The sequence below is a fragment of the Haemaphysalis longicornis genome, unplaced genomic scaffold, assembly GCF_048455015.1.
Source record: "Haemaphysalis longicornis isolate Haplotype H1 unplaced genomic scaffold, Haemaphysalis longicornis Haplotype H1 scaffold_12, whole genome shotgun sequence".
Taxonomy (NCBI): Eukaryota; Metazoa; Arthropoda; class Arachnida; order Ixodida; family Ixodidae; genus Haemaphysalis; species Haemaphysalis longicornis.
This window is the reverse complement of record NW_027526225.1, coordinates 89,738,430-89,765,418: the sequence shown is the minus strand read 5'-3', so window position 1 is coordinate 89,765,418 and position 26,989 is coordinate 89,738,430. Positions and strand designations below refer to the sequence as shown.

The 26,989-nt window shown below is 49.2% G+C and overlaps 1 protein-coding gene across 1 annotated transcript in view; it reads right to left on the bottom strand.

Annotated features, from left to right (window-relative positions):
* Positions 1 to 26,989, bottom strand: part of LOC144162975 (pancreatic lipase-related protein 2-like) — a 117,983-nt gene that overhangs the window by 70,271 nt on the left and 20,723 nt on the right. Inside the window, exons 6-9 of the mRNA XM_077693733.1 lie at positions 25,477 to 25,608; positions 13,504 to 13,755; positions 8,096 to 8,213; positions 2,979 to 3,161 (exon numbers count right to left, since the gene is read on the bottom strand). Coding sequence (XP_077549859.1) covers positions 2,979 to 3,161; positions 8,096 to 8,213; positions 13,504 to 13,755; positions 25,477 to 25,608 — 685 coding nt within the window. The remainder of the gene's footprint in view (positions 1 to 2,978; positions 3,162 to 8,095; positions 8,214 to 13,503; positions 13,756 to 25,476; positions 25,609 to 26,989) is intronic.

The following is a 26,989-nucleotide window of genomic DNA, read 5'->3' as shown; positions in this document are numbered from 1 at the left end:
CTTCGTAGGCATTCAAGAGGCACAGAGGGACACACCATCACATTTGCAACAGGTTTTACAGGGTAAATTAACATGCCAAAAAACCTGCCCCAGTCGAAAAATACCAGAAAAATTTCTGTAGTTTGTCGTATTTTCGCCTGTCGTACTGTCGTCTTGTCGTATTCTGTCAATGATGCAGTAGTTGTACATGGTTTGAATGTTATTTCCATTGTGAACAGTACCGTAGATGGCAGTTCTGTTGCGACTACAGAAATGTTTGTCGTTGAGAGAATTGACTTTGTCATTACGACAGAACTGTGTGTCGTAACAACAGATGTCTTTGCCGTAACAACAGGACTTCTGTCGTAACAACAAAGTTTTTTTGTCGTACGACAGGAGTTCTTGTTAGGTTTTTGCGGTATTCCAGTTGTGAATTTAGACTGGGGTTTCATTTCGCCTTGCGGGCTTTCCAGTGTCACTGTGTCGTCACAGCCGACGTCAGCCAATCGGCAAGAGCGGTGGTGCGAGGGAAAGATAACTTTCGAACGCACTCTTCTCCTTCTAAAAAATGCGGGGTAAACCAGCCAGAAGAACTCACAACATGACCTACGCAGTGTGACTCTATAATCTAGCTGGTAGGTAAATAAACAATGTTCGCATTACACTTCAAGTGTCCCTTGAAGAGGGGCTATTATCAAAATAAAGCCACAACGCTGACTGAGAGTACATCGTTTCTTGTGCGCCTCAGGGCGCCGTCCCATGCTTGCACGAACTCAACTGAACTTGAGTTCCCGATGGGATCCCTCCCTGGCTGTAGAGCAGAAAGATTTCGTTCGATTCTTCTTTCCCTGTAAGGAAAAACACGGTGAAAAGAATGAATTAACATTGTTATCATTGTTCAATGGCAAACGTTGTTTGGTCGGTGTTCATCATCATCAACGTGCCGCAAAAGTTGACCAGAAAACATTATGCTTTTTCATGCCAAAGTTCTGCGTGTCTTTTGCGATATGCTCCGATTTTAGAGCACGTAACATCAGTGGTGTGATTACCTGCATATATTTAATGATGTTCGACTCTATTTTGCAAACACTTCGGTAAGTTGGTCTTTAAATACCTGTCCGTTATTTACTTATTTTTATCTGTCTTCACATTCTATGATTGACTTCTATGCTGTCACCTCAGCTTGAAACGTGGTCAGTGCCATCCTTTCGATCGTTTCTTTTCTTGATTCAATTTTTAATTGTCGCGTCCCCCACCTCTATGTGTATGCTGTTGGTCTTAAGAGTGAGCCATTTAGATCATTCCGGTTTCGCAAAACATTACCATATTATATTTGTATATTGCTAATGGAGTAGTTGCACATACGCTGGTATATATAAATGATCACTGTAGTCACATATGTGTCACTGTTAGGCATTATACTTTGGTGTGTGTGTCTGTGTGTGCGCGTGTGCGTGTGCGTAAAGGCGTGTGTGTGTGGGCGTGCGTATGTGTGTGGGCATGTGTGTTCGCGTGTGCGTGCGTGTGCGTGTGCGTGCGTGTCTGCGTGTGTGTGCGTGTCAAAATGTGTAGTGTTTTTTATGTGTAACCACTAATATGCTCCTATATTATTTATTTGTGAGATATGTGCATCATGTGTCGTGCGTTTTTTGTTTTTGTTTACGCGCGCCGGCACAAAGGCCTCCCGGGTGGTCCTGGGCAGGCATATGATCAATCAAATCGATCGATCGATCGCGAATTGACTGACTGACTGACTGACCGACCGACCGACCGACCGACCGACTGACTGACTGACTGATATGAAAACAAGCCGTGACACAGGTTTGGCATATTTTCATGAGTGTCGCACAACCCATGCGAACTGCTAGCCAAGCCTTTTTCTTCACCCATACAGTCTTTCCTTCGTAATAATGAACAGTTGTTACCCAAAAATACCACAAGAGGCACGTGGAGGACCTCGCGGCGGTGTTCCAAGTTCAACAATAAAAAAGGTCGAAGTAGATGGCTGGAGCCGTGGAACGCGAGACAATTAAATTGACTTTGGCGAAGGCTCCTTCATTTTTATCATGGCAGGAGCGAAAAGTGAGGGCCGAGAGCGTGAGAGGTCGGCGGGAGAGAGAGAAAAGAGGCATTTACGTAACAGAGGTGGTAGAAGACTATCGTCTTTCGACGAGATTTGCAAGGAAGCGAGCAGATACGCGGCTATTTTTTTTTAAGGCGATAGTCTTTCTTGGGTTACTTAAACCCCGAAATTTTGGTCTGTCTCTCTGTCTGTCTGTCTGTCTGTCTGTCTGTCTGTCTTTCTATGACTCGATTCAGCCAGCTGGCCAAAGTGAAACGATGTCTGCGCAATAGTCTTGTATACTCACAGCCACGTCTAAGCGTCTACGTCCGGTTTATATGTTCATACTTGTCAACATTGTTGAACAAGAACAACACAATACGCAAATATAAGACAGAAAATTGACACACACAGTGTTCCTTTATAATAAAGTTCATAGATGCTTGATTTTCGCGAAATTAAATACTACATCTACTGCAAAAAAAAAAAATCACACTGCCGTCTGCTGTCGCCCGCGCCACTGTAGCTTCTGGTGGCATTTTAAGAATTCAAGCGGCAATAGTTACGAAAGGTCCCACTAGATAGGTTCCACGTTCTGCTTGAAACGCACGTGGATAAGGGCAACGTAATTCTATAAACATTGTAGTAGGGTGACTCGAATAACGCACGTCTATGCCGTACGGCAGCGCTGGCATCGAGGCACCCGGGCTGGAGCAGTGGAACGCGGCAAGTTTAAATTGACTCGAGCAAACCTTTAGCGTGTTTACCTTGGGAGGAGCGCGACGCAAGCGGGACAACATGAGAGGTGAGTGGGAAAGCGAAAGGAGGCATTTACTTGGCAAATGTCGACAAAGACTATCGTCTTTTGTCGACATTTGCGACGAAAGGAGCAGATACGCGGCCATTTTTTTTTGCGCTTACGCGCAACGTTGCTCACTCTGTTTTCAGGGGCTCGTTCATGGGCATGACGTCGACGCGGCTGAGCATCATGTTCTTCCGGCGGAAGAAGAAGAAAAACTCGCTGCTTGTGAACCGGAAGGACGCCCGCAGCACGTCGCCCACGTCGGAGTTCGCCTTCACGACGAAGTTGTTCTTCACGCCTCCGTACAGCCGTAGCGGCCTGCAGTATACGCGCCGTTCACCCCGTGTATTAAGCGCTCGTCCTGTTGTTCTGTCTGCCTCACCTTTCCGGTGTTGTGCTTTTTCGAGGTTTCGTCGTGAACTATAGCCCAGCTCGCCATTATACCGTATTTACTCGATTCTAAGCACCCCCTCTTATCCACGGTCGTGATGCCTAAAATGAGACGGGTACTTAGATTCGAAAAGCCAAAATTACCCCCCCCCCCCCCAATCCGCCACTCTTTTGCATGGCCGTTCCTCGACGAGATGGGTACATGGAATAATGTTTTATTTGGCAAACATTACAAAAAATAGGTCCACACAGGGAATCCGCCGCTGTTGTCTCCCGTATTACCATCGAGTCCACTGTGCCGCTTGGGTCACCATTCCCAGCATCCCCACCAGGTCGTATTATGTTCCGTTGGAGTTGTTTGTAATCGAAAACCGCATATATGACTTGGCTACAACGTCAACTCGTTCTCGTTTTTACACTCGTGTGAAATACACCTTGCGATAGTTGTTTAGAAAAGGGGGTGATTTGGTTCGTACCCGAACTTTTTTTCCAATGTTTTGTTCACCGAAAGTAGCGGAGGGAGCTAGCTTAGAATAGGGGGGGGGGGGGGGGGCTTTGAATCGCGAAAATACGGTATTATATGAATGCTCGGGTTAGCTGCAGTCCACGCTCGCAAGCCATGTCTCATCCACCCCTTCCGCTCGTAGAAAAAAAAGAAAACACAAGCAACGAATGCGGGAAATTGACACTGCGATGGAAACAATTCATTATTCGAGAACGATCATAAAATATTTCGTAAAATCGCATTAAAAAGCAGACCTAAATGGGGTTTGTTTTGGCAGTCTGCACTGAGCACAAACACCAAGTTATGCCGGCCTAATCTCAGGGCGAGTACGTTTAATTTTCTGGAGTGGGTGCCTGTTAAAGACGCGCAATAAAAATAAAAGCTGCACAAATTCCGATAATGATCTGCTAATGCGTAAGCTCTCTTAAGGAGCCATGAAGAGAAAATACAACTTCGTTTAATTTGAAAGAACTAGGATTCAGTATCTCACTCAGCTCCATTACAGCCCCAAAAGATGTTTTTTTAACGAAAAAAAAGCAAGAAGTATTTAAAAACTTTCAAATTCTGTGCCACAGTGACGTATTATGAGCAAGAATGACGTCATACGGGCCAACAATAAAATATAATTTTCAGTGCGTTAACTGCACGTCAGCATTCAAGTGATGCGGTCAAATGGAATTAGAGGCCTCATTACAGACGTCCAGTCATGTGTCGTCGCGACAGGTCAGTTAGGCGGCCGCCAATCGCACAAACAAGGTTCCGTGACGTCATAGAAAAATTGCGGGAAATTGGCTAGGCGGTCGCGACGGCTTCACTCGTTTTCTTTAATATCTCCGTTATTTGTTCGAAGATTGCGATGATATTGGTATCATTGTTATCGGGACTAAGCCGTCTTTCTAATAAAACCAACTTTTTTTTAATTCGAATGCATTTCTTAGTCGAGCCATGTCAGCCGCCGTGCGGCGTCCACGCGCCCGCAGGTGTTATCTCTCCGCTCTCACCCCCTCTCCCATAGCAACAGCTGCGAGCGCGCGCGCCCCTCCTCTCCCCTAGCAACCGGAGCAGGTGGTGCGGGCGGATCAGCGGCGAGTGAGTGGAGAGGAGGAGCGCGGTCGGGCGTGTGAGGGCGCTCGCATCGCGGGAGCTCGCCGGAGCTCCCGCGTGTGTGGGAGAGTGTAGGCGGGGGTAGGCGCGGTGCTTCGGTGCTTCTCCTCTCGACGCTCGCCCCACTCTCCCACGCCCGCATGCTTCTCAAAGACCCTTTGACTGTGCACTTTACCGACCACAAGGCAGTGATCGTGGCCGTCAAGTACAACGACAACACAAACAGGTGTTAAATAAATGGTTACGCTACAAATCACCGTCTGCTCATTAATTATAAATTCGGCGCACTCTCGCGCAAAAGAAATGCATTCGCATTTCCTCACGATTCCCTTCGGGGAGGTGGGGTGAATTTTTTTTGTCTTCATGGCTCCTTTCAGCAGCTTATCTGTTTCACGCAACCGTACGTTTTTTTTTTTGTGGAACTGGAACAAAATCTCTGTCCCTGTTTTTTTTTTCTCTTCGTTTTGCCTTTTTAGCAAAACACGTGAGAACGCTGATATAATGAGCTTCTCTGATTTCGTGAGTTCCCTTTCAGTTTTTTTTATATTTTTATAGTTTTTTTAGTTTAATACACAATGCTGCTGGATTAGGTAACCTTTACAATTAGGTTACTTCGTGTTCAGTTTTCTCTATTTTTTCACGTTGCTTTTTTCACTTAGTGGCGCGAGGGTGTTAAATCACAGACCATTTCGGCTTAGTCGATTCATTTTCAGCCTTTTCTTTTTTGCCGTTATTCGTTTGTTCTAGCTTTTTGAAGCTGACGATGGTTGCCAGATTTTGCTATCAATATCCCAGTTCGGTGACTATTAATTTCATTTGGTTACAATTTTTTGTTTTTATTTGTTCTTTATTAGTAGTCTCTATTTAGACGAGCATAATGATTAAGTGCCTTAGCTTTGCCAATCACGCATAGCTGCTCTCCAAGGCTCCTATCAACTGGTCGAAGGCATCCATATCGCGGAGCGTTATTTCTTAACCGTCTGGTAGCGCAGCACATCATTTCACTAGATATACCAAAACTGTCTGAATAACCTGCGCCTTAAAATGAACAATTAAATCAGTTTCAACTTCATCACATTGTACCGAAACACAATACAGCAGAAAACTATGAGTTTCCCTAGCCATGCTCTTGAATGAATTCGCATAACATTGCGCAATTAAGTATGAACTTGTTATGTAGGCCGTAGCAATGCTAAATATCTAAGTCATTGCACTGACGTGTCTTGAGAGCCACCAAACGCACAAGGTTACACTGAAATTGAATCAATTATATTCTATAACATGTAAGGCTGCCTCTTAAAGGGGCATATACTGCAGAAGAAGTGACAACTGAGCTAGTTGGTAATTCATATGGGACATCTTGAAGGTAGCGCCCTTAAACACGGACACTAGAGAAAGAAACGACAAACCACATCGCTGTGGTTTGTCGTTTCTTTCCCTAGCGTCCGTGTTTGGTGCGCTACCTTCAAGATGTCCCATATCCTAAAGGAGCCATGCAGACAAAACACAAGTTTGGTTCATTCGAAAGATTACCCCGTTAGAATCATACTGACACCACTGTTCACGTAATCTTCGCTTAAATAAGCTACTGTTACGAATCTGCCAGCGCCGCAGTACTTCCCTGCATCAATCATCGGCTGTGCGGTGAAGCCACTGTGCGCCTTTGAGAACAGGCGCCACCATGTCGGTGACAAGTTGCGACAAGCCGCGTCAGACGCTTCACTTTCGGCGCATTTCAAAACTTCGGCGGCTGCCTGCGAGGCTCGTCTCCACGCTCTTCAAGGACACAGAGGCCCCGCGAACTCAGCGAAGTCCTCCTCTCTCCCCTCTCTCGGACTCAACGTGCGCGGAGGCTACCGACGACTAACGAACACTGGAAAGAGCGTTGTGTGTGTCTGCGACGTTCGTGGCGTGTTGCCGCTTGTTGCGTTTTGACCGTTCCAGCTTTTGGGTATAAATAGACCCCCGCAAGCGTTGTAAACCATTCCTGTTTGAGCAGCGAATCCATGCTGTTACTCTGCTCGAGTCCTGTATTGTAACCTCGCCCGTCGGGGCATTGTTCTTTGGCTTCGGCTCACCTCTCGCTATGAAGTAAACAGTTTACGTTGGCCTATCAGCTCTGGACGTCTTCCCGGCTGCAGTGAGTTGTTGCTACCGAGTGGGGGCACCCGATCCGAGCTCCGTGGCCTCCGACATACGAGTGGTAGCGTGTATGATGCGAGCGGCCAGCCACTGTTGCAGCCGTGAAGAAGCCCAGAAGCCGTAGGCTAACGTAACTGTTTGTCGAGCATACCCCGTGTTTCATGAAACCATTGCTTTCTACCGTAACAAAAACAAGCCAAGGGCAAATACCATAAAAAACAAAGCAACGGCGGACAACGGGCCGCGGCTGACGCGCCTGAGTATTGCAGCGCCATCTGGGTCGACTAACATAAGCAATGCTGCACAGCCCAATTACGCACTAAAATTCGTTTGAATACCCGCTCTTATGACGTCATGGCAGATGTCACCAAAACACTCGTTTTGGTGGGAGAATCAAAATTTTAACCTGCATTGAATAATTTCTCAGTGAATACGGCATCGTTTGCTGCCGAGCAAGCACTAGGGGCATTATAAAACATAACATCTTTCGAATAAAACAAACTTGTATTTTGTCTGCATGGCCCGTTTAAGGTATGCAGTAAGTGGCACCAAAGTTGGGCTGTCAGGTGTGGCTCTCGAAGAACCTAAGAGCACACAGCCGGTTAGAACACAGGAACAACTTGGTCCGGCCTCAAGTAACCTGGTGCATGTCCTGGCTTGAGCGTTTTCGGTCGTAGGTAATGAGTTCAAACTGTTCAAACTGCGGCGATTTGTGAAAACTCTGAGGGTGTAATCCAGCCTTACACGAACCATATTCACTGAATTTACATTCGTTCCTCTAAATGGCACTGGTTGGCTTCGAGTTGATTCAGAAGTTGCCGAGGAAAGACGCTTTTGAATTCGAATGTGCTACTTTAGGAACAAGAGACGTGAATCCCTTGAGCTCGTACCTTGACTTCCCGTTCCAGCTTTTTCCAGAACACACTGCAGTTTCATGCGAATGGTCAAACCACATCAGGGGCGATTCCCATGGTTTCTTGACGACGTCGAGCTATTATTTAGTTTATAATACCCGGGGGTGTTTATATAATTTACGCATTTGATATTAAAGACGTTATTTCATACACGTTATGATCAATATTTTTGCTTAAGAGCTTGGAAACATACGTACCCTTTGTTGATTTCTATGGCGGCTTTTCCTTTGGTGCCGTGCAAAATTAGAACGAAATATCCCGTGGCGAAGTGTTGATCAGTTCCGAGCAGCCGAATGTTTACCAAGAAGGGATACGCTGGAAGACAATTTGGAGCAACAGTTAACGAAGATTTATAAAAATTAAGGAGGCTCTCACTAACGCGTAAGACTTGAAAGTAGCGAAGCTGTACGCAACCTTGACGACCATCACAGCGGTTAACTCCACAACTGCAGCCGATTTCCCTCTTGTTCGCTGCCTCAACGACCTTTACTCCATCATTGTTGCTGTAAGTGCGAGCTTCCTTCATTTTTTTGGAAGTGGTAATGATTCGACGTCACTTTAGAGGGGCGTACGCTATGACGTGTCTTTCTCGTTCTTAGCAAGTGTTACCACGATTACGGCGAACGCTGGAGTCTTTCTCGTTCCGAACAAGTGTAGCCACGATTATGGCAAACGCTGTCGGTTTTTTTTTTTTTGACCAATCTTGCTCCTAAGCGTGCATGCTCATGGCTGGACAAACGTGCGACGGGGACGCTTGCCGGTAGCCACGAGGCGTGCACGCACGAGCGATCGGCATTTTCTTTGTTTTTTTTAACTTCCGGGCGGTCGCAGCGAGGCACGCGCACACGTGCGCTCAGCATTTTAAATGCGAATGCATTTCTTAGTCGGGGGTTGTCGTGCGTTGGCCGGCGTGCGCCTAGCAACAGCTGTGGCGCGTGGCGCGCCTAGCAACCGGAGCAGGTGGTAGCTCGGGCGGGAGTAGCGGAGGGCAAGGGGAGAGGAGGAGCGCGCTCGGCGTGTGAGGGCGCTCGCATCGCGGAGCTCGGGCGGAGTAGCGGAGAGTGAGTGGAGAGGAGGAGCGAGCTCGGGCTTGTGAGGGCGCTCGCATCGCGGAGCTCGGCGGAGAGAGCTCGCGCGCGGGGCGGGCGTGTTGCACGGGTCTCTCTCTCCTCTCCGCGTACCCTCTCTCCGCTCGCTGCGCTCGGAAAAATATATGTAAATGCAGTGGAGCGCGCGCCTCTCTCCGTGACTGCTTGCCGCAGCGCACTCATCAGTGCACCCAATACATTCGCATTTCCGCACGATCCCCTTCGGGGAGGTGGGGGGAGTTTTTTTTTTACATGCAGAGCATCTCATTCCCTCGCCTTGTCCCTCCGGCGTCGTCGTCGGCGTTGTCCGCCCCTCCCCAATTCTCCTCGCCGCGCCAGCTGCGCTCTCCGCCACTCACCCCCTCTCCTCTCCGATAGCGAACACTCTCTCGCGAGGGGCATTGGATTGGATTCGATTGGATTGGCTTGGATTGGATTGGCTTGGCTTGGATTTGGATTGAATTGGATCAAAGTGGATTGTGTTGGATTGTGTTGCGTCATAGCCGCGGTACGTTGCGTCATAGCCGCGGCAGACGCACTGGGGCCGGCGCATGTGCAGTACTCTCTCTTCCGCGGTTTCCTCTCCTTCGGCCGCGCTTCGCATATAACCGGTGTGCCGTTCTCCGACGAAGCAACATCCACACTTGGCTCAAACACCTAGAGTACGCCGTTTTACAAGTACGCCAACGTCGTCATCAACTGGGACCGGCTTACGCAGTCCCCTTAACGTTATGCGCGCTATAAAACGCGGTCCCTTTGCAGCTCCGCCTATGCGTCGCATCTACACAGGGGTTCCCGCGAGGTGAGGTGGGAGTTTTGTTTTTGCTATTTTTAACTGCGGACACGAAAAATAACGATTTGCAAATTGCTTCGCTGTTAAAAGGAACCCTTTGTAGTTATACAGTGTACTTGAAGAAAAATGTGTGTCGTTCGGGGTCGATCATGGGGGTCCCTATTGCGATGAAAATTTCTGCTGAGGAACTCCTGTTGTCAGCAGCGCCCCTGGCGGCCGCTGCTTACCAGTTGGTTTCAGAAGTTTTGTTTGTTAACTTAATCCTTATTTATTGCCCTAAATAGTATTATTTCTTTATTTTATGATATAAAGCTTTATAAAACCGGTCAAATAACTGTTTGTTTTGATTTGAAAATTGATAGGTGGCGCTGGCGGCAAAAGGAGTTTCCTGTGGACCGTCTGCGCTCCATACATTTTTTTCGTCGCAAAAGGTACCCACTCTCTCCATTGGTTTTTCACCCGCACGACACATAGGTAAGCTAGTGAGAAACTCTATGGCACGACACACCTTTACCTTCTAGTACACTGTAGTACCCACAGGGGATGTACATCTGGGGCGGAATTCCAAGTTTGTCCGTTCCAATAGTTTTCATTTCGCGTCCGTTTCAGTTGCGACGTATGTGCACTTGTGAGGCCTCTGACCAATGACGAGGGCAGAAACGGAAGGCCCGCCTTGCTTGTGCAGCGTCACATCTGATCGTCTCCTTTCAGCCAATCAGGGCTCGCTCGAAGCGCGGACACTTTGAAACGGGTATTAAATAGACAAAACTTGGAATTCTGCCCCTGCACAGCAAAAACTGATAGCGAATGTAGGGGATCTCAGATATTAGGTCTAGGAATGTTCAAAATTTTCAGTTTATAAAGCTGAGCCTTAACGCCATGGATAAATAAAAACTGTTCGTAATTCAGCGATACCAAACTACGCGAATTGGCTGTCAGCAGCATGGAGAGTTTTTCTTAAACCACCGGTGGTGTAAGATGACTCGACAGTATTATTATAACGTTCATAATGATAGCGGTACGAAAAGTTCCGAAATAGTTGGCGAGAGATATTTGCTTGCGATCACGGGAGAGTGATATGTATGTACACTAGTATTTATCGTGTGTGTGGGTGTGTGTGTGTGTGTGTGTGTGTGTATGTGTGCGTGTGCGTGCGTGAATGAGTGCGTGCTTCCGTGCGCGCGTGCGTGTGTGTGAGCATGTGTGGGTGTGAGAGAGAGAGAGAGTGCTGTGTGTGTTCTGTCTGTGGGGCGTGTGTGTGTGGGGTGTGCGTGTGGTGTATTAGCGAGTGTGTGTGTGTGTGTGAGAGAGAGAGTGTGGTGTATGTTGTGTATGTGTGTTGTGTATTGTATGTTGTTGTGTGTTTGAGTGTGTGTGTTTCAGTGTGTGTAAGAGAGAGAGTGTGTGTGTGTGGTGTGTGTTGCGTGTATGTGAGGGAGAGAGAGGGTGTGTGAGTGTTTGTGTGGGAGAGAGAGTGTATGTGTGGTGTGTGGGTTGCGTGTGTGTGAGTGTGGTGTTTGTGAGTGTGTGTGAGTTTATGTGTGGTTCGAGAGAGAGTGTGTGCGTGGTGTGTGTGTTTGAGAGTGTCTGCTGTGTGTGTGAGTGTGGTGTATGTGAATGTGAATGTGTGTGTATTGTGTGGGTGTGTGAGAGAGAGTGTGTGTGGTGTGTGTGTGTGAGAGTGTGTGTGGTGTGTGGGTTGTGTGTGTGAATTTATGTGTTGTTTGAGAGAGAGAGAGAGAGAGAGAGAGAGAGAGAGTGTGTGTGTGTGTGTGTGTGTGTGTGTGTGTGTGTGTGAGTGTGCGTGTGGTGTGTGTGGGAGTATGTGTAGTGTGTGCGTAGGAGTGTGTGTGGTGTGTGTGGGAGAGAGTGTGTGTGTGAGAGAGAGAGAGAGAGTGGCGTGAGTGTGTGAGTGCGCGTGTCCGTGCGTGAGTGAGTGCGTGTGCGTGTGGGTGGGCGTGTGTGCGGGCGAGTGCGTGTGTATGTGTGTGTGCGTACGTGCGCGCGCTCGCGTGTGTGTGTGCGTGCGCGTGTGCGTGTGTATGTGCGTCTGTTATGCGCCCGCCCCATACTAGCCGAGATCCCCGTTTGCCCGAAACGTATGTCCTTTGCGGAAAACAAATCTGCAACACTTCCAATAACCGCTTTCGCTTTTAAGTGCGAATGCACTTTATAAGCGACCCCAAACCATCCACCGCCGGCGGCGGCGGCGGCGTCCGCAGTGCTCCTCTATATTTAAAAAAGAAACAGCATCCGGCGCCAGGTTTCGATCCGAGGACTTTGCGGCCGCAGCGCGACGCTCTACCGACCAAGCCACGGACGCGACGCTGATATCAGTGTTAGTGACGCGCCTTATATCTTTAACGCATTCAAACTACGTCGTCAGCGGCGTGCGTTGGCGACTCAGCGGCGTTATAGCGGCTTGATAACTGCGTGGTGTACACGTGATACTACAAACCCGATGGAAGAGATGGAAGAGAAGGCGGCGAGGCGGTGGGCTGCGGGGGCCGAGCGCAAGCGCCGCAAGCGGGCCGACAACCGTGCATTCGCACTTTCACATTCTCCCCCTCGGGGAAATGCGGGGGAATTTTTGTCTACACTGCTTCTCTTTTTTTTCCCTTCGGATCTGGAAGCTCTGTGAAAACTTTAATTATCGCCAGCACAAAGCGGCACTGCGTGATTTGCTCGTCGCATCAAATCCGCGTTCGTTTCTGCTTTGGTTTTGTGGCAACTTACTTTAAGTGGCTACCGAATGCGCTTACTGCTGCAACGGAAAGGAAGCCGGCCAATGGCCGCTACATCCCTCTAATGACGTCATTGAAGCGCTCGAAGAACTCATTTACCAGGAAAGAGAGAATAATCTATTGAGCAAGTTTCGAAGTTATCGGATGGGCATAGATCAGTCATGTGTGGCTCAGCTACTTCGTGACCCCTATTCTAAGTACTGAATGTGTTTGTTGACAACGGTCTGAAGCTTGAAGCCCTTTAAGATGCAGAGGAAATTGATGCATGGCCGCTTTAAGTGTGCACCGCGAAGGACCTACTTTCGGCGGCATGACGGCAGCTACTTAGAATGCTGGGGCTTTGCTCAGAGAAGGTGCAAGAAGCCTTCCAGAAAAAAAAATAGTTTTAAAAAACTGCGTCAGAATGAAGAACAGCATCAAGTAAATTTTGCTTCCTGCAGCGAACAATTTTCCTTCTGTTAACACAAAATTGTGTTATTCCGGGATTCACGAAGATATCACTTACGTCATATCCATCACGGAAGTGACGCCAGTACAACGAAGCAAGCTGCCTGTAAAGGGTGCACCCCTGAACACAGGGTCTTCTTGCGGGGAAGCAACCTTTAGTACTAAAGCGTACGTTATACTTGCGGGTTGTCCGTTGTCGGGTGCTATATTTTAACACGAAAGTCTTTTATGCCGGGATACACCAAGATTTCACTGACGTCATGTCCGTCACTGAAATGACACCAGTACACCTTTCCGAAGCGACCCACCAGCAGAACGTCGCTCGCCAAGCACACCTACAAGACAGCCGCCGACCCACAAATCATGCTCAGCGGCAGATTTCGCTGCACATGCCCCTTTCGTGTTTTACCAATTCCTATGACGAAGGAATCAACCACAGTTTTTTTCATTGCTGCAATCGGTCTAACGCGAGATTGTCGATGTCCTTGGGCTGTCGCTCCTTTTATCCTTTTCCATGTCTTATCGAGTCTTACCGCAGTAGGGCGGCTGCTCGGAGGTGAGCAGGTACATCTCCTTGGACGTGTTTCCCCTGGGCGTCCACTCGTCGGCGTGGAATCCCATGCGTGCGCACAGCCGGCCGTCGTGGCCGCAGTCGGCGCAGAGGCCCTTGCGGAAGTCCTCGAACGAGGTGCAGGCGAACGCGATCGACGTGCACCGGGACTCGGTGATGGTGCCCCGGAAGTAGCTCACCGCCCGCTCGTGGTTGCACACGACCGAACGGGACGCTGCGTGTCGAACAGGGACAATCACTGGCTACGCTCCCTTTCGCGTCCCGCCGTATTTCAATCAATCTACCCTTACGCTGCACCGTCGGACGTTTTAAGCGCGACAGAGTGCCTTCAACCCGCTGCGCAATTTCGTTCACTGGTGTTTTAGGACATGGCTTTTCGTTCGGAGGCCTTATTCTAGATGTGAGCTAGGGTGCCCAGGTACAGTGCTCAAGCCTCACGGATTGAAACGCGACACTGCGAGCGCGTGGCCTGCGGTACATGCAGCGCCGCCCGTGGACGCCCGTGGAAGCTAGGTGTTGCATTGTGGTATACCACGAGGATGAGAGCGTTTTGACCATAGGCTTGCTGCTTCCGGTTGCCAATAAGCGGGGCTGTGGTTCCCCGCAGCGACAGCGATGCGCTGCTAGCCTGGAACGTGTTTGTGCGCCGGTGGTAGCCGCCCGGCGTTCCGCGCAGCCAATTTAGCGACATCGTCTGCTCGGGCGCTCTTCTTACGCGTGCCCTTCCGATGCGAAACAGATAATGTGCGTGTAAGGCGCGGTCACGCTTATCTGAATAAAACGAGCGTCTGCCCGAAGGAACAGCCAACTTTATTCAATGATATAAACTAAAAAAAGAGGAGAGGTGACGAAGTACTAATGCACTGCACCACACGCGAACGTACAGGTCCGCGCAGAAGTAAACGGAGCACGGGAGCGGTGGCCGAACTGCATCGCTGCGCCGCGTATGGGCGCCGACTGGAACGAAGGAGCGAGTGTGTTCGCACTGCCCCCGCCGCCCTATCGGATATGTTTAATCGCTGCTATGATGGCCTGTAATCCTGGGCGTGACGGCGTTTAAAAGGCAGCGCTGGGCTATAGAAGGTCGATGGTTGCATTGCGCTCCCAGGCATCAGCGGCGACCGAATCTGCCGCTGTTGAGCCGGACGAAGCGGCGCGCGCCCGGAAACGTGCCGAGTTGCGCGCTGTAAATTGCGGCATAAAATTGTAGGCCGCTGCGGTTTTCCATAGCATGTCATTGCAACAATTTATTATAAGCCGAAAACAAAATTGCCTTGGACAATATAGAAAGCACATTCAGAGAAATTTTTGTTATTCGGAAAAAAATGTATCTCGCTTTCAACGTTGTTTTTATTTTAAATTTGGGTCTCTCCCAAGTTACTGCTGCCACTCAGTTCAGATCTGTTCTGAAGAAAGGAAAATACAAAATATCCACGCGGTGGAAATTTTATTGTTAAAAAATTCCGTAACAAATAGATACAATAGTTGTCTTCTATTACAGCGGTCCTCATATGGCGCATATTTTGGCATCATATGGCGCATATGGCGCATATGTCGCATTAAAACCGACATTGTTATTTTAACGAGCACCTTATATTAGTCAAGAAAATGGTGGAGCTTTAAATTAAACTCCACATTGAATGAAAAGATGTCTTCGCCGCATCACCTCATCGTCTTGCCAAAAAGTGCCGTCAGGGCTCCAAAATGGACGATGAGCACCATACTCGTCATCGGTCATTTTGGTAGAAAATCTTATGACGGCTATACTCGTCAACGGGAGCGAAAGGGTTAAAAGCCAACTGCACTCAAAATTTCGACCGCGCGAAATCACTGTTCCTGCATAGTATGAATAAAAAGACCGCGACGTACGAAGTATGATGCCTAAAATGTGCGTAATTACGCCGCAAGCGATCAGCAAAAATCGACTATTTTGAAAACGAAACTGGGCAAAACGCAGCCATTACGGGCAGGCGGAAGTGACGTATCAGCCGTCGGCGCGAGCGGCCAGACGGCTGGCCTGACGGCGCGAGCTGTGCGGACCGGCCCACGCGGCTGGCTTGGCCAGCCAGGAGGAGAGTGTGAGCGTGCGCGTGCGGGGGTGTGGGAGGCGCGAGGAAAAGCGAGCGCTTGTCCCGCCACACCGCGTAGGCATGATGTCGCGACGACACTCGAAAAGGATAGAACGGCTGAGCCGAATCATGCCTCGGACGAACGGCCCGTGGCAGACACGCAGCGACAAGCCTGGAGACGGCGCCGCTGAGACGGTGACAGCGTCGCCTTCCAAATTTCCGCGTCGCGGCGGCTCGGCTGACGCAACCGCTTCGCCTCCATTCGTCGGACTCAAACTTTGGCCAGCGACAGTCCTGATTGGAGCGATTCAAACTTCTCGCGGCTGCAACGGACCCCCGGGGATATAAAACCAGCCCGAAAGCAGCAGCGAGCGCGGCATTTCTCGGAGGCACCGAGGGGAAACGTGCTGTCGCCTTGGTGCGAGCCATGTAACGCATTTGTTGCCCTTGTACATACTATATATAAATTTTGCTTCAACTTTTCCTCGGCTCAAGAACTTGATCGCTCTGCTCTGCTCCGTGTCGATAGCGGACGGGTCAAGGCAACGTCGCTACACCGGTGATGCGCTCGGATGGCGAATCGCAACAGTGGTGACAACGTCGGGATGGCTGGTTCCCAACAGTGGTGACAGCGCTGGGAAGGCCAGTCCCAACGCTCTCTACTACCCACTGGTTTATCGGGTACCTAAAAAATAAATTAATAAATAATTTGTATCCTGCTTTCGCTTCTTTCTTATTCTCTCTTTTCTTTTTTTCTCAGACCATTTGGAATTCAGATGTGCTGCCAAATAAAGTCGTTTCCCCATCGTTTAAAGATGTCGCTTTTTCAGGCATTATGCTTGTTAAACGTTCTGCTATTAGTTGACTTTAACGGTTTGCCCCGCCCTGCAACACCGACAACGGTCGTAATGATGCAAAATAAGTAAAGAAATAGATAAAAATATAACATACAAAATATAGAAGTTAATCTTGAGTCGTCTTTCAAGTAAACAGTTGTAGGAATCTGCGCTCTGGTATCTTACTTACTAAATAAGAAAATGCGCAACTGAGGAGGCTGTTTTCCATGTGTGTTAAAGGGAACTCCTGTGTACCGAGATAATCGGACAGAAGGAAGCTGCCATTTACGCTGAATGATGATGCGTGCGATCACCGCCGGTATAAAAGTTACTATATTTTGCGCAAGAAATTTTCATGCCGTAGACGTATTCAGAAGGATCAAGAGAAGGCTGCGAGTGATATCATAAACTAGAAAACTGAAATCCTCGCAATTCTCGACGTTAAACTTATTCCCACGATCCGACAAGGTGTTGCTTGAAGCACAGACCTCCCCGAAGTTCCCTTTTTGTGGGAAACTTTTCATATTGATCGTACTTGTACCTCTGCCGATGTGTTCCCCTGCAACATTTTCAACGTTCCGATTGTAGCGATTAGGTGACCTGTGCACCGCCGACACTCAAGCCTTTACATAAAAGCGAATAAGACGCGTTGAATGACCGTGTGATAGCTTTCATTTCAACGGATTTGAATCCCGAATCTGCACAGATTGTATATCGGATATGCGCCTGGTGGATGTTTAGCGATTTTAATTTGTCAGCCAAAAATTGACAAGTTGGTGATGTTACGAAAATAAACAGTGTTGGTACAAAAACAAGGTCTTAGCATGGGGCAGTTTTCAGATGATTGGCTTTAATATATGATAGCAATGTCTAGTGTTCTAATCAACAGCTTTTCGCGCTCGTTTGAGGAAAATTGTTCAAATCTTCCAACTTTTCAAAAATACGAGAAACTATATACTGGCTACGCACGTTTTTTGCGAACTTGACTAAGCAACTCTCGCACTCAGTGCATCGTCATTTAGCGCCAACTTCTGTTTTCCATATCGCGATATGCGTTGCCTGCATGTCGGAAAGGTTGGTTGACAACCAGATGTCAAATTTTCAATTTTTCCTTCCGTAGTTTATGTGAATGAAAACGAACCTGTGTTGTTTTTATTTTTGCCCCCCATCGCTCCCCCATCGATATGTAAACCCTATTCTTTTGTTTCTTGTTGTCCCCTTCCAGAAAGTTGTTGTTCTGTGCAGTGCATCAAAAACATCATGCGTGAATTTATATATTCAAGTGAGAGTACAGGCGAACCTGAACATAACGAAGTTGACTCAACTTCGCAATTTTTCGTTACATTCAGGGTCTCCGTTACATGCAGTTTTCGAATTTACGCTCGCGCGAATGAAGCAGAAACTAAACCAAAATGCTGGGCAACTGCTGATGGTTAACTCACCCTTCAAGGGATTATTTCACAGTAAAAAAAGAAAGGATGATTTCCGCCTTTTGCTTTCCGCGAAAGGAGCGGCTGGTTCTGATAAATAGCGATTATAAAAGCTCACTCAGCCTTCTCGCCATTCTCAAGCATACTAAATTAACTCGTTTATATTGGTATAAATGGGAACCTTTAAGGTCCCATGCCAAATTGTTTCGGTGTCAGCGCTTCTGTCGCGCGGTGGTGTAGCCTCGAGCTAGCACATCAGGATGGCTAGGTTCCGCTGTCTCACCCTTCGAAAGACGCTCCTTTCTGTTTTCTTACTGCCGACGCACAGCCGGGCTACAGCGGCGGCGCCCGCCGCTCTAGCCCGTCCGTGGCCGACGCTGCTGCGTTCGGGGCGCTGCCCCCCGCAAATTCCAGGTAACAGCTTGCAGAAGCTCTGGTTTCACTCTTTGTAGAGACAGGTGTGTGGATTCAAGTGACCTCGCATGGGCAATTTTTGTCGGTGTAGTTTACAGATTTGCTTTCCAACCACCTTCATAGCGTGGATTGGAGCGAAGTTGTTTTTTTTTTATTTCGCACACAACTATCAACTTAAAGGACACAACTTCAAGCAGAAAATCATTGAGATGGGTTTGGGTTGTCATGGCTACTGAGCCTGTCTTTTGTTGGCGAATCACCGTGTATTTCATGTAAATCTGTTAAAATAGCAGCTCTTGTTTGGCTTATTTTCGCGGCGGAAATGAAATCAATTTCCCACAGTACAAAACTTGTCCGCTGTTTTCACTCCAAGTCAAAATTTCTTTCGTAACTTGCGCTACTTAAGTAAATAAGAACTGAGCTTATATGTGCCTAAACGAGAGTATTTGGTGGCTATATTTTCCTAAAGGGTACTTTTCAATAGTTGCTATAGGCGCCTAAAACCTTGTTTTTTCGTGCATAAAGTTCCAGTCTCTAGCGGTAGCAGTACGGTGAGGGGCACCATGGCGCTCCTCCATATACCACCTACATTAGCTCCTCAGCATATACCATTTTTCTTTAAGATTTAAGACCTCTGTGCGTGAGGGGCACCATGGCGAGGGGCACCATGGTGAGGGGCACCATGGCGCTCCTCCATATACCACCTACATTGGCTCCCCAGCATGTACCATTTTTCTTTAAGATTTAAGACCTCTCTGCGTTTCGGAAATGGCGCCTTCTTTGCAAACAGCAATAAACCGAATTTTCATCTTATGTCACTCAGCCACAAATGTATTCGAAGTATATATAGAACCTTAGATGTATATACAGTAAGACGCTTATTTCGAAGAGGGTGGTTCCCTCTCCCCGGCGTCAAGCACCTTGCAAGCACATGCAGACGGTACATTTCCGTCGGCATATGCAGGCATTATATATGTAGATGTGCCCGAATGTTTACACAGGATGCGTGTATGTACGCACAGAAATGTATACACAGAAGTTTGTGCCTGCAATGGGTGCATACACATACACACCATCGCAAACCAACAAACACCCGAAAATAATAAACGCGAAAACACCACAAATAAGTACACACAAAAAACATAAAATACCAAAAACGAAACGAGCACACATAAAATACCAAAAATAATAAACACACGAAATACCAAAAACAACAAAGACAAAACAAAACGAACACACGAAATACCAAAAACAACAAAGACAAAACAAAACAAACACACGAAATACCAAAAACAAAACGAGCACACATAAAATACCAAAAACAACAAACACACGAAATACCAAAAACAACAAAGACACAAAATACCAAAAACGAAGCTCACAAAGTACCAAAACAACAAACACAACAACACGAAATCACAAAAAACCAAAACAAGCCCGCGAAATACCAGAAAAACAGAATACCGAGAACACAAAAACCGAAAACAAAACGAACACACATAAAATACCAAAACACAACAAACACACAAAATATCAAAAACACTAAACACACAAAATAAGAAAAAGACACGGAATACGAAAAACACAAAATACCAAAAACAAAACGAACACACGAAATACCAAAAACAACAACGACAAAATACCGAAAACAAAACAAACACACGAAATACCAAAAACAACAAACACACGAAATACCAAAAACGAAGCTCACAAAGTACCAAAAACAACAAACACAATAACACGAAAACACAAAAACCAAAACAACAAGCCCGCGAAATACCAGAAAAACAATACCGAGCACACAAAAGCCGAAAACAAAACGAACACACATAAAATACCAAAACACAACAAACACACACAAATACATAAACACTACAAACACATACATATAAAAAACACTAAACACACAAAATAAGAAAAAGACACGGAATACGAAAAACACAAAATACCAAAAACAAAACGAACACACGAAATACCAAAAACAACAAAGACAAAACACAGGAAACAAAACAAACCCACGAAATACCCAAAACAACAAACACAATAACACGAAAACACACAAAACCAAAACAACAAGCCCACAAAATACCAGAAAAACAGAACACCAAAAACACAAAATACCAAAAACAAAACGAACACATAAAATACCAAAAACAATAAACACGCATAATACCAAACAAAACAAGCACATAAAATATCAAAAACACTAAACACACAAAATACCGAAAACGAAACAAACACATAAAACACTAAACACACGAAACACCAAAAAATATTTTTTTCCTTGCCTCTTCCCTGTTTCCCTGATGGGGCTACAGCTCGGGGCTACAGTGCTGCGCGACTCAAGCGCAGGCAACGAAAAAATTGTCATGTTTGCTTAGTGATTCCCATTTATGCCGGTTTATACTAGTTTGGTAACTTTCAGAATGGCGGGAAAGCTTGGGGAACTTTTATAATCACGTTTTATCGGAACCAGTTGCTCCTTTCGCCTTTTTTAATACCTCCCAAAACACAACCGAATTGGTCTTCCCCAATTTAGTAAACGCCGTCCCATTCGTGGCGAGCAGTGTGCACACAGAGGAGGAGTAATAAACGTGTATCTGAAGCTGTCAGCCCTGGGGAAGATTCCTCATTCCAGGACCCCTTGAGTCCGTACGGCTTCTTGGGCTCGCTGCACCAGCCAAAGCTGGTCGTCAGGGTCCGAGCTGGACAGTGCTCTCTCAGGTAGCGTTTCTCTAGCGGCTAAATGTCTGTGTAGCGGCCTCTTCGTCGTCAAAGTATGCGCCCACTATCATCACCATGGGCCGCTGTGCCATCGTCATCAGCGCGTGGCCTCGACACGCAGGACGAGCTATGTGCCAAAGAACACCAAGGCTTCAGCGCTGCTCCGCCGCATTCTACGGGCGTTCCCGGCTCGCGCGGTCTTCTTCTGCCACCGAATCTTCCTCTGTAAATAAATGTAGGGTCAGTCACACGACCACATCGGCGACCACATTAATTGGTGACCCGGACGTCGGCAGTATGGAGCCCCACGTCGCTTGCCCACTGCCGCCCTACCCGGCCTTCGAGCGACCCTATCCCCGAGCCTGGTTCTTAAAAATGGAAGCGCACTTCTTCATCCGCCGCATCGACTCACAGACCGAGCGCTCCCGCATCACCACCGTCCTGCTTCCAGCCGACCTACGCTGTGAGCCGCTGAAACAGGGTGAGCGGCCCTGCGACGCGCTACAGGCCTACGTGATGGCGCGCCTCTGCTCGAGTCTTTCCCGCCACAAGGACGCTGCATCGGCCCTTTCCACGGTTACCTCGCATGACGTACCGCACGATGGAATGGGAACCGTGCTGACCTGCTTGCAGGCTCCCTCGCGCCCTGAAGACGTTTCTCCGACCCAAGAGCGAAGAGACGTTCTACCATCACCCGGCTTCTCTGTACGTCGATTTACTTTCGGCAACTCCAATCTGGCTGCGCCCACGCACTCAGCTTCTGGTGATCCCGCCAAGCCGCTCAATACAATGGCCTTGCCACCTCGCCCACCGTTCAACCCTAAGAACCCCGAGGTGTGGCTTATGCAGATGGAGTGCTTTTTTAACCTGTACCCCGTCACAGCCCAGGAAAACCGTTACTCACTGATGTACGAGCTCCTACCATTGTGGGGATCCTGGCGCCCGAGCCATTGCGCGATCGCTAGGTTTCTGTCATTGCGCGGCGCTTTTCCCCCTCTCCCCTCCGAGTTGCCGGCTCGTCTCGGCGCCACTGTGTAGAGCCGAGCCGCCTTCTAAAACTCCTTCCCGAGGTGAAGGCTACAATGACCGTTGCGGCGAAACAAAACACTCACGCAGCGGGGGCTCCGCCTTGGTGTTGGAGCTAACCTCACCTCATTGGCCCGTTTGAACGATTCCCGAACACCACCCTCGCCGGGACGCGAACGCGCGCCCTGCGCGGGGGTGCGTTCGGGGAGACGCTCGGGAGGACAGCCGAAGGTGCGTAACTATTTTCCTCACCGCCTGGTCGCAGCTCTTTTGCGCCGGCTCCGCTAGCCCTTCCGGCTGCCGGCCCGTGCCTTCGTATGACCCTCAGTCCGTTCCCTCACATATTAGCCGTACCTGACACTCGACGATCGCGCCGTGCGGTACGCGCCTGGGAACGGAAGGACAGTGTCTTTCTATTGTGAGCCCATCGGCCAGCACCCCAGATTTTGCCCTTATTGCTGAGCCCACCGGTTCAGCGCGCCGATGACGCGCACACTTGCGCGTGGCGCCAGATCGCCCATCGCCCCTTTTCACCCATGGGGATGTTGAAATGTAACTGAAGGGGTTGGCGCGAATAAACGCCTTCTTCTGATGTGCTACACTGGGCTTATTCCTTTGTCGCCCCCTACTCCACCTGCCCAACAGAGGCGGTGTTGAGCTGGCTCGACGGCGTCTCAGTTGCATGAGCGTTCTCAAATAGCTCGAACCCGCGGTGGCTCCTCGCAATGTGCATGAGTGCATGCCTTGTGCAATGCTAGGGTGGTGCATATTGTGAGGTAGAGACCACAAACTGGCGCCCCATGTTGGGCGCCAGTTTGTTTGTTTGTTTGGGCGCCAGTTCAACCGCACAAACCTAGCGATCGCGCAATGGCTCGGGCGCTAGGATCCCCACACCATCAAGCTTAGCCTCCAGCTTGCCGGAGCCTGGAGCCCAGCCCTAAGACGAGCTCAGAACCGTCCTCCTGACGCGCTACGGTCGGTACCTCAAACCACCCACGCCAGCCGCCCGGCCTTGCACCACCCTGGTCGGGGACCTTGTTCCTAGCACCAGCGTGCTGGCGTCGGCGGTACCACCCCGCGACGACACCACGGCCACTGCGACCACTCTCTACCCCGTGAATGGCAGCCCAGAGGCATCGACAATGAAGGACTGCACCTCACGCCCTAGCAGTCCGTCGCCCAATGTATCTGCGCTGCCTCCCCGCAGCACTCGAGCCCCGGGCTGGCCCCTGATAAAGCCTCGTTTGCCACCTTTCGTGCAAGCGGCTCCTGTGGATCCAGGCGCGATTTCGACAGCCACCACGCCGTCTTCATTCACACATTTGGAGAAGTCAGTCCAAGGCGATGATTCGGCACGGCATTTGACCATCTGTGATGGGGCTGACGTGTACCCTCCAGCTCCACTGCAGCAGCCTCATTACACCCACGAGACGCATACTTTGTCACTCGAAAGCATACTTTGTCACTTTGTCACTTTGTCACTCGAACACGAAAGCCCGCCCTCCAACGAGCTGCCAGCGTCCCATACGACCTACCGGTACCAGGACACCGACGGTAAGGACATTGTCACCGACAACCCTCTGGTCCACGCAACAAACCCCAGCCACACGACTCCAAGGTGTAGCTCTAACGGGACCAGCAGGGCTGAGCGGACGCAGAGTTGGCGAGACACACGTCCCGCACGTCCTCAAAATCAGCTAAAAGGTCAATGTGTCGAAAAGAAACCCTCCCCTGACTTGAAAACACCCCCGCAAGCAGCCATTTCCGCGTCAAGGTTAAACGTCGCCACCGACGTCGCAAGCACCGACCACAAAGACCATCTTCTGCGGGGGCAAAATCCCAAGTTAGCAGTTTGCTCCGACTACGCCGACGCCCATGGTGCCTGCGTTGGACCCGTCGTCAGTTCCGCCCGAATTGTCACCTGCTTGCGTTGACTTCTGCACCACGAAAATGCCGCGGTCATCATCGGCAACACTTCGTGTTTCCAAGTCAAGCATACGTCTCGATCCAGTGTCGGACTACACCCTCTCGACCTCAACGTCAACGGCTCAGGCGTGCTCCCCACTCACTGTGTGGAACGCTGCACTTACAGCGCCCACCCTTCCAGACCCGTCCCACCATCAGCATTAATTTGCACACCCGCGGCAGCCTGACATCGGTTCAGCCGATTCGTGCTCAAGATCGTCCGCTGCTATACTCCCAGCCCAGACCACCGGAGGCTACAATGCCCTCCGAAAGCCCTTGAGCTGACGACGTGGACTGTTCAAGAACCTTGACCATGGACACACCTTCTACATTTACTTATGCAGCCTTCTTCATGCTCGTGCTACCCTGCGTGTAGTTTGTTGCTCATGTTCTTTTTTCCTTTTGTCGCGCTCCGCGCCAGGGGGAACCCTGTAGCGGCATTTTCGTCGTCAAAGCATGCTCCCACTATCATCACCATGGGCCGCTGTGCCATCGTCAGCAGCGCGTGGCCTCGACAAGAAGGACGAGCCACGCGCCAAAGAACACCCCGGGTTTCAGCGCTGCTCGGCCGAATTCTACGGGCGTTGCCGGCTCGCTGTCTTCTTCTGCCACCGAATCCTCCTCTGTAAATAAATGTAGGGTCAGTCGCACGACCACATCGGCACCCACATCTTTATGTGGCCACTACATTTTGTTTTTCCGCCCCGAAAACCAATCCTTAAAGGAGCCATGAAGAGAAAATGCAAGTTTGTTTTATTCGAAAGATTTCGTGTTTTATAGTGTCTCCACCGCTTGTCCGGATACAAACGATGCTTTATTACCGATGAATTAATTCATTTAGGTTAAAATTTTGATTTTCCCGCTAAATCGTTTGTTTTCGGGGTCTGCAATGACATCACAGGAACCGACACTCTAAGCTCTGCACTCTAGGAAGGCACTCTAAGCTCTGCAGCTTAGAGTGCCTTCATTCACGCATCCGCCGTACAGGGTAGATACACGTATCCTCGGTATTCAATTGCGTGGAATGCATGCAGGCAACCAAGTGTGCGCCGCCATATCTGTGGCCAAGCGTCTGTTGCTAGGCGACGTTGTGCGCACGGCTTGCAGATCAGGCACCCCCTTCTCCTCCATGCAACCGTGTGAGTGCGCCCGTGGCCTCCGCGCTGCCGGCAGCCGATTGCAGAAGTGCACGGTGCGCCCGTGGCCTCCGCGATTTGCTGCCGGCGGCGCGCCGCCGGTTGTACCATCGGGACTTTTCCATGTCAATTTCCTATTCTTTTGTTTGTAGAAGAATGTGGTCATCAGCCTCAGGTTATTTTTGTCTGCAAATCTGATGCCCATCTGATGCCCGCCTCGGCGTATAAAACATCAAACAAAAATGGCATTGCCTCGGCTCTTGCAGTTTTTTTTTTTCTTTTTACGCCCCGGTATGAGGCAGCGTGTGTGGCGACGAGCGATCCTCCGAGCTTACCGGGACGGATGCCTTTCGTGATGAGCTCCGAGATGACGGTGGTTGAGCCGCAGCCGGGCATGTCTCTCCCGCCGTTGGGGTAGAAGTCTACGTGGCCCGACGGCTGGCTCGTTCCCAGCCCCTGAAAGTTCACTGCGGCATGGGGATAGAGAGAGAGAGAGAGAGAGAGAGAGAGAGAGAGAGAGAGAGAGAGAGAGAGAGAGAGAGAGAGAGAGAGAGAGAGAGAGCTTTATTCTGTGATCGAGAGGGCGCCGTAAGCGAAAACAGGAATCGAGCCGTGAAGGACGCGGCGGTGCAAGAAGTCACGGGATGTGAATGAAATAAATTTTTTTATTCATGTAAACCGCTGTAGTTGGCCCGTGCAGCAGAATGCCTGTACACTATAGATGTGAATTTAGCCCCTGCTCATTTTGAAGTAAAACGGAGCAGCAACTGTCTGTCGAACCCAAACACCCTTGATGCTGAAGCATGAATCAAGACCACTTGATCAAAAGTTTTTTACTGATGAGAATGAAGTCTCTGCTTCATAGATCAAGTGTATATCTATAAAAAGGGGAATGGGGGAAGACTTAGCGTAAGAGGGAGTTAATCCGAGATCAGTAACCTATAGTGGGCCGAATTGACGGTTGTCACAGAGGCTGGGAACCCAGCCCCGGGACAGGAATATTGTGAGGGAGGTGTGCGCGAAGAAAATGAAACGCCGCGCAAATGTGAGCCGGGGCAGCATACTGGTGAGCTGTACGAAATGAGAGAGTCTGTCCTTGTCCAGTTTTACAAAGAAGCTGTATGCGGCTAGGCTCCGCGACCAAACCTACGTGCGCTCTCGTGCCCCACGCGTCGGCAAACAATCGCGCGCTAGCTCCAGAGCTAGTGCATAAGGCTATGTAGGTCTCGTCTGTACTGAAAAAACAATTATTCTGAAACTTGCAGCTAAGACGACTCCAACATTACGCGAAGTTTCATTTACCTGTCATAATTATTTCACAGAGAAGTTGAAAGCTTTTCAAAATTCCCGGCTGGTGCCAATACATCGCCGTCTATAGGTTGTATTCACTGGCGAGGCAAGCATGCAGGCAACCATGTGGGTGCACCGTCGCTGGTTACGTCGCATTCCGCGAGATGGCGGTACTTGTCCGTGTTAAGTACGTGGTGTGTGCTGAACGTTCCAAACTCTACCCCACCGAACGCAAAGTAATGCATCGACTCAAATGTGAGTGCGATTAATAACATCTCTGTTGACACCACCGTTGAGAATCGGCTTAAAACGGAGCAGACGACGCACGCCGGTGCAGACGGTCACGGATATGGCCGAAGCGCCACTGGCACGGCACAAGACGCGCCGTGTCAGTGGCGCTTCGGCCATATCCATGACCGTTTGCAGTGTTGCCAAGCGAAAAAACTGACATCTTAACTTTTCAGCGAACACCATCTATACCGCTGGAGTATGGTGACAGAAAATGGCCGTAACTCTTGTTGAAATTACAGAAGAATTAATTTAGAATTGATTCTAAGG